The sequence below is a fragment of the Lepisma saccharinum genome, chromosome 13, assembly GCF_977018435.1.
Source record: "Lepisma saccharinum chromosome 13, izLepSacc3.1, whole genome shotgun sequence".
Taxonomy (NCBI): Eukaryota; Metazoa; Arthropoda; class Insecta; order Zygentoma; family Lepismatidae; genus Lepisma; species Lepisma saccharinum.
This window is the reverse complement of record NC_139241.1, coordinates 76,673,834-76,691,679: the sequence shown is the minus strand read 5'-3', so window position 1 is coordinate 76,691,679 and position 17,846 is coordinate 76,673,834. Positions and strand designations below refer to the sequence as shown.

Sequence of the window (17,846 nt, the reverse complement as noted above, 5' to 3'; positions counted from 1 at the left end):
ATTATACAAGTCTCAAATTCTGCTTGCAATACCCCAAGCTCAAATCTTGAAAGAAGTATCCAATATCAATCTCAAATCTTGGATCTAATATCCAAATCTTGAATGCAGTATCCAATGTCTTAATCTCAAATCTCGAATCCTATCCAAATCCCAAATGGTATGACAAAACCCATTACAGGCAGAGGTGTCTCCTGAATGCATGCGGTGCATGGACAGCTTGCTCTGCGACGACATTAATGAGCATTTCTACTTCTAATTTCTTCATATGGGAGAAGTATTTATTTTACAAAAGCGTGCTCAACTAAGATTATATTACAATTCTTGGATCTGAAGTGACGCATGTGTCAATTGTGGGAAAATAATTATTACTATCTTTCACTTTAGATCCAAGAAATGTAATATAAGCTTAGTTGAGCGCTCTCGTGTAAAATAAATACTTCTCCTATATGAAGAAATTAGAATGTAGAAATGCTCATTAATGTAGTCGCAAAGCAAGCTGTCCTTTTTCCCACAATTGACGCATGTGCAGCATGCGTTCAGGAGACGCCTCTGATTACAGGTCTATATATAATGGTGAGAGAGGAAGGGGAGGGGAGAGTTATTATACACCTGTTATCACCTTATGCCTCTGCAAGATATTCAGACGGTTACCAGCGGTCCTCGTGGCAGAATGGTTCTCACAGCATGCTACGAAGCCAGATGTGGCAGGTTCGAATCCTGGCCTGGGTATAGATGTTTTGTGTGTATCCCTTCATCAATTTCATATCATCATCACTCATCCTCATCTTCGCGATTAGCCAGAAGTAGCAGAAAACCAAAGTAAAATAAACCAAATCAATTTGGTGGTTACCAACCCTTCATTCACCTTGTGTATATAACCACATGCTGCACGCTATATGGAAAATAAAACTCAATATAAACAGACCGTAAGGTGCATTATGAAAATATTTTATTGGCATGAGGGTGGCATGTTTTACAAATAAATTTGCCACAAAATAAATAAGTATTTACAAATTATGTCTTTAAAACTCATTAAGGCATTCTCAATAACTTTCTGTGTATAGAAACATGCACCAACCTGTACTAATGTCTAAAGAATCACAGTAAGACAAAATATCATCTCTTATTCTTTGTTTACAAACATCATTAATGCACAATTCAGATATAGCACCTCAATATACGCTATATATGTACAAATGATTACAAAATAATGGAGCTAGTCTTAATGCAAAATATTTGTCTTTTTTGTTCTTGTTCATATTTGTTCATAATTTGAATGTCATGGCCAATAGTTACAGTCCTGCTATGCTAATATTCGTTAACATACATGAATTAAGAATGGTGTCATAAGCAAGCAAAGTGTGGCAAATTTTGTTTCAAGTACACTTTATGCTCACTGGTCCCATATCTCCAGGACTAGCGAGGGTACACAAAAACTTATCTCCCAGTGCAATAAGTGTCTTAATTCCATGGGTGCCTACATAGAAAAATAGCTAAAGTTATTAGTTTCAGAGGTAAAAGGATTTGTTCAACTAATTTCTTTTTGTTCTTTTTTTTATTACCAAATCATATGACTTTCTGGATGTGCCTCATATCGTAAAAATGATCAATGTAACCATGAGTGTCGCCAGAAATTTTTGTACAAATTAGTACAAATGCTTATGATTATTATTGTGAAATAATTAAAATAAAATGTATTATTATTATTATTATTTTCTTGGAGAGAATTCACCAGATGAGTGAATATCAAGCACAACCGTACTGTTTTCATTATTATTTTACATTGCATAAAGTTAGTGTACCGAAATGCATAGTTATTCTATTTTGTTATTAACTTTTACACACCTTATTCAAGAAAAGGGTTGGAAAGTTTAGTCATAGTGTGCATGATATATAACATTTCACATAAAACTCAAATTTTGGAATTTTTTGGTTTAAACAGAGCTGCTCAACCCCTCATCCCAACACCCATCATTGCATTATCAAAATAAAAGTGGACACTTGTTCATATCTTAATCACTACTATTCACTCAGTTTTTAACATAAAATAAATATAAATGTGAGGAATTTGCAAGAAATATTATTCCTTGTTCAGAAATTACATATTTGAGCCATTTCACATAAATTTACCATACTTTTGTCTCTACATATTTCAAAACTGTTACAAAAAAGTCCAGGTTCTAGTTACAGTGGGAAAACAACACATGTGTCGAACATGAAACTAGTGAACCTATACGTATAACTTGGCTTGGCAAGGGCAAAAGCGGGAGGAGGGAATCCCCCCTACACAATTGTCAGGGTTATTCATTTGTACAAGGGTATTTTTGTTATTAACTTCCTGGGACTTGAGGAGCAAAGCAATAAAATATTTGTGATTCTGCAATCATAACAGTTATTTAGTAAAATAGTCATGGATGCAATATTAATGAAGTGGTCTGTCTGTCGAAAGCAATTGCTGTCCAGTCGCCAAATATTCCAAGTCCGCATAACCAAAAGGATGAGTTGAAAATGTACAGAGACACAAAACAAAACAAAAAAATGTAGCAGAATTGTGCAAACTATGATTCTCCCCCCATAAATCCACCAATAGTTGGACACACTGAAACAATGAGAGCACGATTATACCGAGCGCCATATAACATTAACTGACCAGCTCCATTCATAATCACATAATTTATATTGCACTATAACTTATTAAAGTTTCATATAGGTATAACGCTTCTTTATTACAAAACTTTCAGATCATCCGATATCTATAACCATAGTAAAAACATGCCTGGTTACATTATCTTAAACACTCACTAAAGTCAACGCATATAAAGCTAATAATACAAAAAAAAAACATTAAAAAATAGTAACAAAAAGAGAGATCTTTTTGTCTTTCAACAGCAAAACATTCTTAACTGTAACACAAACTTAATAAAAATTGTATCTTTATGCAAGAAGCACGGTATGTACATGTTAATATTTTAAATCAAATACCTGTACCAACAATTTTTACATTTCTCCATATTGCATGCACGATGATGAAGAAAAGTGTTTGTTCTTTGTCTGAAAATATGTAAGACACTTATAATGAATGTTGCGAAAGCACTAGAAATATATTTTTGCAGTATTCCAGTGCAAAAATTCGAATTCTAGTTAATTTTTCATTGATTTTTAAAGTATTTTATAAAATTCTAATTCTGAAGTTCTCCAATTATCTCTGCATCACATAAGGACAATGAAATTTTCAACAATGCATATCTGCAAACATTCCGTGCTTGCAGCGATTTTCTGAGGTTTGAAGCATGGGTAAACAATATGTGGATCCTGCACCATGACTATACGCCCAAGAGTTTTGGGCAAAGCATAACACAACTGTTGTACCTCAGCCCCTCTATTCTCCTGATTTGGCAGCTGCAGATTTCTACCTGTTTCCGAGGATGAAATGCACATTGAAAGGATGCAGTTTCTAGATGAAAGATGTGAGAAAAAAATAATAGCAGACTATTCCACAAAATGCATTCCAAGAGCAGAAGAAATGCCAGGAGCAGTGTATCAAGGATGGAGGTGAGGGCTACTTAGGACTTTTCTTTTTGGACAGCCCTCATACACGTACAGTGATATCATTCTTACTATTGGCATAACTATGTGCACTGTCTACGGCAATGTCAGTATTTTACCAACAACCATCCCTTCCACACTCCCAACATGAGTCAATACCATATGAATGCAAATATGAGCACTTTTCTGTAAAAATAATATAAGAATATGACAATTTCGGAGAAATTTGGTGTAAATTCCCAGTTGTTTGCACAAATGTTTTTTTATTCAAATTGGTAAAATTTCCCATCCTGTGACCTGCAGCAGTGGAAATACTAATTTCATCAGTTGTCTTATAGACACACAAACACTTTGTTAGGCACTTATAAAATCAACATATTAGTAGTGATGTACAGAGCAATTCAAGTCACGCAAACCTAACTTTGATTGCTATAACGTTAACTATATCTGTTTAATGATAAAAGTTAGTTTACTACTTTTCAGTATAGTCTTCAGAGGTATTAAAATCTTCTGACATAGGCACGCAAACACAGGGAGTTTTTAAAAAAATGGTAACTGAACATGGTTTGATTGTTGAGTTTGTTACCTTTTTTTAAAACACCCTGTAGTAACCTAACCAAGATAGCACCCCTTCTCTCGTCTTTTACTTTCTCCTTCACTTTGAACATGAAATCAAAATTGTCACTTTGAATTGCAGGAGCAGTGGTGGATATTTTCTACCTAAGTGGGTTTAAAGTTTGTGGTATAGATGACATTTCTATTCCATCTGTAGGCAAGAAATTGACAGCCTTTGTGGCATAAATATTGCACCAAAAAAAGAAGTTAATTAAGAAAACTAACTTTTTGTATTATATTTTCGTACCGCTATTTCAGAAAGATTGCAAGGGGAGGGAGGCACATCCTTCGGATTTCCTTTGAAAAATAGATTGCACACTTAAACATTAACTTATCAAAATCAGGGCACATGATTTACATATATTTAAATTCATTAAAAAATACTAACAAAATGGTATACATCTGCACCAAAGCACAGGCTATTTACAGATATACTGGATCATTAAATAATAATATTGTAAAATCGGACATTTTGTTGAGAATGGCATGATAAAAGATAAAACTTTTCCCTGTTTTTGTTCAATCATATCACATTGAAGTGTAGTAACGCTGTCTATAATCTTGCACCGTGCCCGTGTGATCTAAGGCATCAGGTTTTGGGCTAGGAATATGGGACTGGTTCTAGTCTCCTGCAGGAAGCGTAACAACCTCTCTCCTGAGATTTCAGCCAGTGTATGGGGCCGGTAGGAACCCACCATCGTGAGGAGATTGGAGGGGCTACGAATGAGTAGCATAAGAAATTCACGGAAACCTACAACGACTGTGGGGGTTTGTCGTACTGACTACACGTCACCCCGTAAAACTGGTAAGTAAGCCTTGGCCCTCAACGGATGTTGCGCTATGGATAAAAAAACACTGTCGAGCAATGTGTTCTAAAACCGAGGATCAAAGTTACGTTTTCGTGACTGAAGAATCGTTCTACATCTAAAATACACATATACACTCACACATATACATACATAATTACAAAATGCCTCATTAAAAACACTTCACACAACATATTTACATATTGCACTGTCTGCTGTAAGGATGCAGACATGTCGATACGGTGATAATAATATTACTACTTCTCCCCTTTGTCGGATATTTTCAGAAACGAAAAGTCCAAATCCTCCGTAACAATACTCTTGAACTGATTGTAGCTCTCCAGCATAGATTCTTGAATCCTGTGAAACAAGATTATATTTATTTTTAGTCAAATGTCATAAGACACCATGCCATGAATACACACAGGCAGCATCTTCAGAGGGGGCGAAGAGGGGGCAGGTCAGTCGATTGATAAAACTTGAATAGTAGAAGTATTATTTCTTCTTCTTCTTCTTAATAATAATAATAGTTTATTTTAGGTGCTGAGCACAGTATACAACCAAATTCAAGTAAAAAGTAGAAAATTACAGGGATAAAATATGTAAGAATAATATACATAGTAACGGTAACATATTTACATTTCAAGTTATGGTATTAAATATATATATATATAACACAGGAATAGGGTCAGAAAAGGTGCCACAAGGGCGGATAAATACAAATGATGAAGGACACAGTAAACACTTACCACACGAAGAGAAATAATTCTATATTTCGCGATCTGGGTCGCATTTTCAAGATAGAAGATAAAAGATCGACAACACTTGGAGAAGAGGCACAGAATACTGACCATAGCATCTCTACGATCAGTGTTGCCAGAAACAGTTGATAGAAAACAAGAAGTACTTTAGCCAGTGTTTACTGTAAGGTGGGTGGGTAGTTTCGGGGAGGAGAGGAAAGAATTACTGGTTGGCTAGGTTGAGTCCGGGGGGTATAGTGGCGTGCATGCCTGCTATATAGGCCCTTCCCATCGTTTGCGGAAAGATGTGTCAGAGCGGAAAGGGGGGGGGGGGGGGTCGTGTCGACAATCTTTTAGCTTCTTCTTGAAAATGCGACCCAGATCGCAAAATATAGAATTATTTCTCTTCGTGTGGTAAGGGTTTACTGTCTCCTTCATCATTTATATATATATATATATAATATAATAATAATGGCTATGACTGTAATTATGCAATAATAACCATCAAAAACTAATAAAAATACAGTGGAACCCTGATTATATGTTCCTGGATTTTACATTTTTCTGTATTATGTATTCCATCTTCATTGTCCCAACACAGCAAAATGTTATAAAATTTTCCTCGATTTTACATCCCAGTCCCCTGAAAAACGTAAAGTCGAGGTTCCACTGTAAACCTATTCTATCCTTAGGGAGAGACTGCTACTCTATCCACTAGATGAATAAAAGATGAATAAATATCTAGCTATTTTTTTTCCATTTCATACAGTTAGTATACTAAAATGCATAGTTGTTCTACAGGGTGGCTCAATAAGTCACTTAACAACCCCGGTACAAGGCCACTGGAGCGTGCAACATGGAAATGGTGATGACCAATCGTTATCAGGCCAAGGGGGAACCACATTGACGCCACCCACATGGTCGGCGGCCATCTTGATGTCCGCCATCTTGAATTCAACTTCAGAATTTTAAATGGGAAGGGGGTCGTGCGACATATCAAAATGGGCTAGAATTTCACGAGAAATGCAATGGTGGAGGTTTTTTCGACGTATCTTTAACCAGTAAAAAGTTATGACTGAATTCTTGTACCAATTTGCTCCTTTTCGAGGTGTTAGAAAAATGCCTTAAAATTTGTTTAGCGCTTCGGTAATGCATCGAGATCAAAGTGACGTCTAGGGAGAGAAGTTCGCATGCCATTGCACACGATTTTGATTGGATACATCTATGAAGAGCTGAGCATTATGAATGGTTGTCGCGAACAATTTACAGTGTGATGCTTCCATTGAATTAAAAGTCCTTCACAGTGACAAGGCTAACGTTTATGTTCATAAGGAAGTTTATAAACAGAATATGTGACCCTTGTCATGTGATAACTAACTTTGGACAAAAACAGGTTCATAACATTCCCATAAGTGTTCTGGTGTTCTTCCCTATTGAAAAAACTCTGTAAAAAGTACCTTCTTCCATAAGCAAGAATGAAAAAACCTGTTTATTGTACAAATCCAAGTAGCCCTAAGCATTTAAGGTTCCGTTGATGGAAAATTGACTAACCAATCGTGTTCCACACAGCACGCCACACCATTAACTTACCAACACTAACCATTCAGCTTTGATCTGTCGAAAATGGGTTATCAGATAAAAATCATCGAATATTCTGTTTATAAACTTCCTTATGAACATAAACATTAGCCTTGTCACTGTAAAGGACTTTTAATTCAATGGAAGCGTCACACTCTAATTGTTCACAACAACCATTCATAATGCACAGCTCTTCATGGATGTATCCGATTAAAATAATGTGCAATGGCATGCCAACGTCTCTCCATAGACGTCACTTTGATCTCGATGCATTACCGATGCGCTAAACAATTTTTAAGGCATTTTTCTAACACCTCGAAAAGGAGCAAATTGGTACAAGAATTCAGTCATAACTTTTTACTGGTTAAAGATACGTCGAAAAAACCTCCACCATTGCATTTCTTGTGATATTCTAGCCCATTTTGATATGTCGCACGACCCCCTTCCCATTTAAAATTCTGAAGTTGAATTCAAGATGGCGGACATCAAGATGGCCACCGACCGTGTGGGTGGCGTCAATGTGGTTCCCTCTTGGCCAGGCAATGATTGGTCATCGCCAATTTCAAATTCCATGCTGCAGTGGCCTTGTACTGAGGGTGTTAAGTGACTTATTGAGCCACCTTGTATATTGTCAATAACTTTTATATACCTCATTCAAGAAAAGCTTTAAAAGTTAGGGGGAAAGATCTAAAGTTTAAATTGTTTATAACAATCTGGTTACTGAATTTTACACAGATTTTTTTTTATCAATGAAGGTTTCACTTTGGTTATTGTGTTTATGCCTGTTAACTAAAATTATGAGTACCTCAGCAGTTAAGCTATTTGCACCCATCACATTATACGGAAATTTTTTTACGGGAATATGGGAAAAATTCCCATACAATGTGGTGGGGCAAATAGCTTAACTGTTGAGGTACTCATAATATTAATTTAAGTCAACAGAAAGAAACACAATAACCAAAGTGAAACCTTCATTGATAAAATAAATAAATTCCACCTGTTCAAGCGTCTCTGGCACCCACCCAGCGTCGTACAAAATGGGAACGTGGAGGAAACTCTGGGGGGTTTAGGCAGACAGGAGCATGGTGCTGATCACATCACCCCCACCTTCGTCCGTGATCAACAAAGCATGGGGCCGTAACTCCACACCCCCTACACGCCTGGGTGTAACGCACAGAGGAACACTTCAAGCTCCATACCAGCTAAAACCATACTGTCTCTGAGGGTAAAATCTCCATACCTGGTTAAAAGCTGAGGTTGTACATGCACAAAACACAGCTCTACACAGGATTATACTGGCAGTAGGGTCAGATGACAGAGCATCATTGATCTGCAACATTGCAATTACTAGTATGCATTGCATGGAAATGATTGATTGATCTGGCTTATTTTACTTCATTTTTCTGCCACTTTGGCTACTCGCGAAGATGAAGATGAAGACCAGTGATGATATGATGAAGGGACACCCACAAAGAACAAAAAGTTGGCACCCCTTATTGAGACGAACAAGATACAGGACCTTGTAATACCACAGAAGCAGAAAGAACAGGAGCATTCAATAAGTGACAAGCAGGACATAATTTCCTGAAGAAAGTGAACAATATAAATTGATGTATCGGAACAAATGAAGGGGTCGGGTGTAATACATGGTTAAGTGACAAAATGCAGGTTTCGAGATATTGAAAGTTGATGTTTCAAAAAAATCTGATTTACAAATTAAAACAAATTTCTAAATTATTTACAGCAAATATGATTCACTTGTATGTTTACTATCAAACAAACATGATATTTCATCCGAATTATTTTTTTCGGTGGCGCTACATGCGATTTGTTTGAGGATTGTTCAAGGAATTGTTGTAGTTACCATGCCTTACATGCAAGGATACTATCAAAATGAGTGATCAGATACCAATTTATTCAAGCTAACTTGTGATGTAAGTTCAATAATAATATTTTGACATTAGACTTTTTATAGCAACCATAACAATGTGTAACATAAAAATGAAAGCCTTTAATAATAATAATTTTATTCAATAAACAATAACCTAAGCTACTGTTGTTTTTCCGAAAAATAATAGTTTTTCATTTTTCGAAAAACAAATCGTTTTTGGAAAAACTATTACATTATCGAAAAAGGATTTTTTTTGTTTCGAAAAACGAATTTTCTTTTCAAAAATGATTTGTTTTTGAAAAAAACGAATTCTTTTTCGAAACAAAAAACAATTTTTCTTTTCCAAAAGAGATTTTTTAATTTTTTTCTTTTTTCTCTCGAAAAGGCCATCCCTAGTTTAAATATCTTCAAGATAACAATTACCGGCACTACGACGCCAGGGGTCTCGGGTTCGAATCCCAGCCTGGGCATTGAAGTTTTTGAGTGCTTATTCATCAATTTCATCATATCATCACTCATCTCCATCTTCGCAAATAAGCCAAAAGTGACACAAGACGCGAAGTAAATTAAAGCAAATCAATGAAGACACAATTATGACCTTGTAACTTTCTGTTGTATTTTTCTTTAACTTGACATGTTTGTAAAGAATTATTTCAAATGTACACAGGGCGTAAGTTTTTAATAGTTTTCACTGATATTTAGCTCTTATGGATTAAAATAGTTATAATTTCGAACCAAGAAGAAGACATATTCGCAATATCAACAATAAAATAATTTGCTTTCATCAAAGTCACACATCATAAATACGAAAGTAAATTAAATTACAAATATGTTATTAGGTCCACCATAAAAATATTATAACTTAAAATGCACATTACAGATTTATGAAAGAAATATTTTATAAAAGAACGAAACTGTTCCAAATAATTGATATGATTCAGATCAAATTACATAATCCTTAAGTGTAATACATTTTTGACGTTGCTTGTAAGGCATGCTAAAAATAAAGCAGCCTTAACCCATCCGCTTACCTAGTCGTCGAATCGACGGCCTGACTTGACATTCTGTTCCCATACCTAGTCGTCGAATCGACGGGTTCCCGATTTTCATCATGTAGTTCCTTTTTCATTCAATAGATGGCAGAGGTTGTATGATCTTTCAAATCTATGACGTGTATGTTTGTGCTGCTAAGTTTTTCATACCATTTCAAGCGTGTTTTGTTCAGTAATTTCTCATGTAAACAAACCTTCATTTGTTACGTCTTGCAAACATGTTGCATAAGAATGTTGTAGATGATTCTGTGATTGAAAAGTTGCTTTTCAATAGCGATGAAAAGGAAAATGTGGATTTAGGAAGGGGAGATGAACACGGGGGTTCATTTTATGTTAGTGAAATTGAAGAATATAGTGAAAGTGAGGAAGAGGTGGCTGTGGCAGGAAAAATATAAAAGGTTGAGGAATGGAAATGGAATGCAACGATGTGTGTGATCAAATTTATTAGGTGAGTTTCTAATTATCTTTCAAGTAAACTGCATATGTGCATACTTATTACTATACTTCCACTTCAATATATAAAATTTTCACGTAAATTGCTTGGATAGTTTAAACAATATTTGACATCTTGTCTTGCTGTGCAACCTTCACGGGAGATAGCCAAATTTAAATGGTATTTCATGGCAAAAAAATTGGCATTTAAATGGTAAGCGGATGGGTTAAATGTGCATACCCAATTAAAAATCAAACGAATTTCTATGTGACTACAGTTATTTATATCTAGTAGAAGAAAAGTATGTGCTTCTCTACTAGATCGCAGTCCACATCCAGGTAAGAGAGTAAAATTTAATTCGAAACTGCCATTATGAGCACTGCTGCATGTAAACAATGGTATCTACAGTAGATACCACGTTTTACATGAAATAAAATGTACGTGGCCATACACAGTTTTAGTCGCATTTCTGATTGACAACCTCTTCATTCTCCTCATTCTTAGTCGGTGGTACATATTCCGGGTCATTATAGGAATCACATACACTTTCTAACTCGTTCTCATCTTTGCTGTTGCCTCAATGCTCGCGAACTTTCCGAGACACGTTGCAATTCAGTAACAGCCGTTTCGCCACCATCTTTGCTACTTACCATACTTTACATGAAACAACTGGTAGATACCATAACTTTCAACACGTCTAGTTCCGTCATCTGTTGACGAAACGAAACACTTCCAGTACGATTCGACTCCATTTACGATGGACTACACGATGCACATTATAACTCCAAAATGACCAAAATGTCACTTACCATGTTTTACACCCGAGCCCTTCAAATAATAGTACCAGAACTCAGCACCTTTGCGTGAGCCAATGAAAAATGTTTACAACGAATCAGATTATGAATAAGTTGAGCTGAATTCTTGTCTCCGACCTTTTCCTTAATTTTCCGTCATCTGGAATCACCAGAAATTAAATAAAACAGTAGAATTAACAAGTTAAAATGTACTCTTTTAATTTTAAATTTCTGGTAAATTCCTACTGATGAAGATTCAAGCAACAAATCGGAAAATCTGCAAACCAAAACATGTGCAAACTTTCTTAGGTTTTTAGCAATAACGGGTTACGCAAGCACTAAAGAAACAGTGAATTAGGAACTTACGCAATTCTGATAGCCTTGTTTTTCTCTATCATTGACGATGTGCTGAAATCAGCATCATACATTTCCATTGGAGGAAGAGAAGCGTAATGATTAGGAACTGCAGGTACGTTGTATGCGTAATTCACAGGTGAGTTCATTGAAACTGGATTCCTTGGATCGTATGCAACGACAGGAGCATTCCATTGGAAGTCGACCGGCGACTGACTCTTCCTTTGATGTCTCATCTATAACAAAAAATAATGATAAAATAACACTGAGCCAATACCAGTGCTTCAAAATTACACAATTAAAAATTGTTCAAAATATTCATTAGCATTACTGGGACCTGGATGGTTATGCACATAAAATACTTAAAATGTGCAAATTAATATACACTTCAGAAAAACACCTTACCTTTTTTCAATGTTTTCTTTCAGTTACCCTACACGTAAACAGATATATGTTCTATTTTCAGCTATGATTTAGCATATAATAAATGTAAAAGTTGCAGTTCTGAATTCTTCCACACACTCTTATTTACTTTACACTGCTGTTTTATAAATGAAAGAAAAATTATATTCTTTACAGATCGTGATTGCACTTGATTACAACATGGTACCTAAAATTCAAACTTGAAACTCCTGTTTTCGGCAAGAGTATTTTTAAACTCAGAAAAACCTCGCTGAACTTCACAATATACAATTGGACAATATTTTAAGGCATCAGTACCTGACATGTCAAGTTATTCTATAGACTGTTGTAGTTTTTCTCTTAAAAAGAGTAGTAGTTGAGTGTTCTTGTTTTGTAAAAGAAAATGGAGAATGAACACCAGCGACGGAAGGATATAAGAAGTACAGTGCGTTCATTTCAATCTTCAGCCGAGAGATCGGGAGAAGCGTGGCAGGTGGCGCTGACGGAGATGCCGACATTTGCGGCCTGTAATGCCCACTTATTTTTATGGACATATGCAGACATTTACATAAATATTGCAAAACGAGCACTAACCTGTGTTATAAGAGTTGTTCAAAGTGATGTCCACCTACATTCACACATTCCTGGCATCGTTTGATGAAATTTTGATACACACGTAAAAGTTGTTCTTCCGTAATTCTTCCAAGTTCTGCCCTAATATTGTCTTTTAGTTCGTCGATGCTATGAGGGTTATTTCGGTAGACTCTATTTTTCTAAGGTTCCCCACAAATAATAATCACATACGGTAAGATCTGGCGAACGTGAAGGCCATAAACCTCTAGAAATTATTCTGTCATCAAACACCTCCCTTATAGCATCCAAAGAATCTGCGGCGGTATGGGCTGTGGCCGAATCATGTTGAAAATACCCATATTGTCTCTCATTATCTGATAACTGAAAAAATGGCACGAGTATTTGTGTGCGGTACCTCTCTGAATTTATTGTGTCTTCAAAAAATATAGGCCCTATTATTATTTTTGCACTTACAGCACACCACACACCAATTTTTGCATCATGTAACGGAACTTCGTGTATTATTCGGAGATTTTCAGTGCTCCAGTATCTATTGTTCTGTGAACAAACATGACCACGCAAGTGAAACCATGCTTCATTCGAAAAAAATATTAACTGTGGATCAACAATACCATCTACAATATTCTGCAAAACCAAATTACAGAAATTTACTCTACTTACGTTGTCAGGGAGCCTTAATTCTTGCACTTTAGAAACTCTGTACGGTTTTATTTTTAATAGCTTAGTGGCTGTATGTGCTGATGATTTTGACACGCCCATCTCCTGTGAAACACGGCGTAGAGGTTTGTTTGGAGAACGTTCTAACGCTGCACCAATTTCATCGAGTTTTGCTTCGGTTAGAATCAGTTGTTTCTGCTTAGGTGTTTTAAAATTTAACGATCCAGTTTCTCGTAATTTAAGGACAAGATGTCTAACCGTATCTCCATGTGGAGGTGAAACGCCTGGGAATTTCTGTACAAATTGCCTACACACGTCTCGACACGAGTCTGTTTTCACGTAAGTGTCATACATAAAAATTCTTTGTTCTACGAGGGGAAGCTGATAAGTTCTCGGCCTGACCCCCTTCCGCACATGTCATCCTAAAATCATGCATTGCATTTGAACCATTGATGTTTTGGAAGTTTAAGTGCCAGCTGGGATGATCGTATCCCTAACGGTTTTTCCTTTACAGGCAATTGATTGAAGCACGGCACAGCCAAATGTGGAATTTACCAAGGAGGAGTTGCGAGGTGTCATGAAGTTCTTCTTCCTGTAACAAGTCGCTGAAGGAAATCCATGGTTGCATGCTAGACACATTGGGTGTACATTGCCCTTCACACTCCACTGTGAAGAAATGGTGCTCAAACTTTAAGCATGGTGATTTTTCCACAGAAGATGGTGAAAGGTGTGGGAGGCCAGTGTCAGTGTCAACTCTGGAAAAAGTGGATGAGGTTCATGACCTGATTTTGAGTAACAGATGAACTTGACTTCAAGCGATAGCTGAGACCTTGCACATATCCAAAGAATGTGTCTGGTCAATAATCCATGATGAATTGGACATGCACAAGCTTTCTGCGAAATGGGTGCCCAAACGTTTGAACGCAGATGAGAAACGCAAACATGTGGCATCTTCTCAGGTGTTTTGCGAACTCCAAGGACGATTTTTTTAATCGGCTTGTTACCCAGAATGAAAGTTGGTTCCACTACTTCGATCCTGAGACCAAACAGCAATCATGCGAGTGGCGCCACTCAGGATCTCCCAGGCCAAAGAAATTCAAAGCACAGAGGTCCGCAGATCTGCTTGCCTCAATATTCTGGAATAAGGATGGTGTTTTGTTATCAGACTACCTTCCAAAGGGACAAACCATAACATCAGAGTATTACTGCAGTCTTCTGGCTAAGTTAAAGGATGCTATTAAAGAAAAGCGCCGGGGAAAATTGAGAAGAAGTGTGTTAATTCTGCAGGACAATGCTCCCGTTCACAAGGCTCTGGAAGAACAATGGATTTTCTAAAGGACCTAGGGTTTCAGTGCATTGACCACCCACCTTACTCACCAGACCTTGCACCCCCTGATTATTATCTCTTCCCTAGACTGAAATTTAGAAGTTATAACGAGGTTAAAGCAGCTGCCGAACAGTTTTTTGCAGACCAGGAGAATTTTTTTTTGAGGGGTTAGAGAAGTTGGAGCAACAAAGTGCCGTGTGTAGACCTTCGGGGAGAATATGTTGCATGGCCTGAAACTTTCGTGCCTGTAGCTAAAGTCCTTCTAGGTCGGGCCGAGAACTTATCAGCCCCCCTCCCTCGTAACGTGAACCTTGCGGCTGGCATTCCAATCGTCTCACTGACACAACACACATACACGCTGCAATAACACAAACAAGTAACGGCAAGTAACCAAGAATAACACACTTGCGCACAGTACGAAATTAACATCTGCTCGCCACTATATTCACAGTTCTGTCTTCATTTAGTCACGAAGGAACAACAAACTCGAGCTCGGAGATTTCGGATTGCAAGAAAGCTCACGAAAACCATTGACTTTTAACGGTTTCGTCTGCAGCGTAATCTTGATACAGTGTTGCACATTTGAAACCTCCAAACGATCCCCATCGACACAAAACTCTTTCAAGGATATAAACTTAAGCAGGACGTTACTGGTCAAAACTATGACTAAAATGTTTTATTATCTGTGGTTCTTAACATCGTTTCTAAAGCGTATTTATTTGTGTATATAAGGGCAGAACTTGGATGAATTACAGAAGAACTTTTGCATGTTATAACACAGGTTAGTGCTCGTTTTGCAATATTTATATAAATGTCTGCATATGTCCATAAAAATAAGCGGGCATTACAGGCCGCAAATGTCGGCATCTCAGTCAGTGCCGTCTGCCATGCTTCTCCCGATCTCTCGGCTGAAGATCGAAAAGAACGCATTGTATAACACCATTAAGCCTCGTTTCCATGATTATGAAAAACTAAATATGCTGACCGAGGCAGTAATTTATTATATTAAAAACATAAACTAAACATAATGTTTCAACCTTCTAGCAAGGTCTTCTTCAGACTCAAGTACAAATGTAACAAGATACAAAAACAGGGCATTATATATACACACAAACATTACTCCCTCCAGACTATTAGAAAGTTGTTCTGGAACTTTCTAGCAGGTGGCTTTCCCTTGTCAACTGTAGTTTCACCTAAAAGGCTAAACATATAGAATGTGGTTGGACTTTTTATCTCACGCTCTTTTTCCTTCATTTTTCTTCCTTCTCCTCTCCTCTTTCTCTCTTGTCCTTTCCACTCTTTCTAACCCCTTCTTCCATTCTTTGTTTAACTTCAGCCCCCCCATTCCAGTTCATTGTGTCTTCTTCTTGTCTAGTGAAAGGGTAGTGAAGGACCTGGAAACCATTTGGAATAACAGTTACAGTATAATGGGAGATAAAATAATGTTAATGAGTGAAAGACTGAATATAGGTTCTAGCCTAAGCCCAGCATTGGCTGAATTGGTTATGAATGAATGGGAAAAGAAAGTGATAGAAAAAGGAGGTGACAAAATAATTCTGTTTTGCACATATGTGGACGATTGTTTTGGCATATGGAAGGGAACGAAGAGGCAGCTCGACATTTTTGACAAAGAAATACAAGATGAAGAAAGAGGGATATTATTGGAACTTGAAATAGAAGAAGAAGACAAGTTAAGCTACATAGATATATTGATGAAAAGGAAGAGAGGACAAGAAATTGAAACCGCTTGGCATCAGAAGAAGTTTTTCTTGTATGTACGCATTGCTTGCATGATAGAATTATTTTCCTGTAGTTTACGGTTATTACAAGCATAAGAAAACAGTTTTTTCTTTGTGACAAGAATGTTATAACATGCAACAATTCAAAATTGTTTTTAAATCACCAAGAAGTTTGGAATGTACATTTAATGAATTCAAAATGAGAAACTCGCTACCAGATGTGGAAACCACAGGAATATATAATATAAGTTGTTCATGTTCAAAAGATTATGTGGGACAAACAGCAAGAAAAATGGCAATAAGATGGCACGAACATGATTTGGACATTATAAATCTAAACCCAAGAACAGGTTTGTCAACTCATATCATCGAAGAGAAGCATTTGATTAAAAAGAGAAGGGTTTTAAAAAGATTAACGGGAAACACAGAGTTGAATGTCTGGGAAGCCTCGTTCATTGCAGAAGAACACTGGAATAAATTAAATAATGAAAATGGTAACATAGATCCAGTGTGGAGTTTTCTTTTTCACAAATGGAGTAAGCCACCATCTTTAAAATTTAATGTAACAGAAAACATCAAGAGACTTTGTGAAAACAATGATGAATTTGAATTACCTGATGATATTTGGGATTCATAATTAAAAAAAAAAAAAAAAAAAAAATCTAAAATAAAAATAAAATAGACTGCTTTTTTCACAGTTAAGTTGCTATATTACAACAATGTAACATTGACAACATCCATTATATAACAGATTCTTTTTGTTTAAAAATTACTAACCATTGTTATAACTGTATCTTTAGTCAAAATGAAAATAAATGTCTGATGAAAGGAGCGTGTGTTCTCCTGAAACGTCACAAAGAAAAAACTGTTTTCTTATGCTTGTAATAACCGTAAACTACAGGAAAATAATCAGAAGAAGTGTGCAGCAGGGGTATTCTGCCACAAAAGAAGTGATGTAAGTGAGGTGACAAAAATAAATTTTATAAAGAATATGGAGGACAGAATAAAGAAAATATGCACAAAAGAATGTGAAAAAGAAGGCAAAATAAATAGACTATGAACACAGCTGGAAAATAATGGCTATGAGAAGCAGGTTAGACTGGACATAAACAGAAGAAGGAAGAAAAGGGGCAGGGGAGAATTGGAAGAGAAAGAAAAAGAGAGATGGTTTGGAATAAGGAGTATGGGGAAGACCACAGAAAAGATATGCAAAGTGCTTAGGAAAGCGGGAATTAAAACTTACAGGAAGGGAGGGAGAAGCATCTTAGGAATAGCGAAGAATGCTAACAAGAAAAAGGAAAACAGAGAAGAGAAAGAG

At 36.5% G+C, this 17,846-nt stretch overlaps 1 protein-coding gene across 2 annotated transcripts in view; it reads right to left on the bottom strand.

The window, feature by feature from the left end:
• Positions 1-936: 936 nt before the first annotated feature.
• Positions 937-17,846, bottom strand: part of IKKbeta (inhibitor of nuclear factor kappa B kinase subunit beta) — a 234,497-nt gene continuing 217,587 nt past the window's right edge. For both annotated transcript variants that reach the window (XM_083134475.1, XM_083134474.1), the window contains exons 15-16: positions 11,822-12,045; positions 937-5,327 (exon numbers count right to left, since the gene is read on the bottom strand). In XM_083134475.1, the coding sequence (XP_082990601.1) occupies positions 5,225-5,327; positions 11,822-12,045 (327 nt within the window). In that variant the 3' untranslated portion in view covers positions 937-5,224. The remainder of the gene's footprint in view (positions 5,328-11,821; positions 12,046-17,846) is intronic.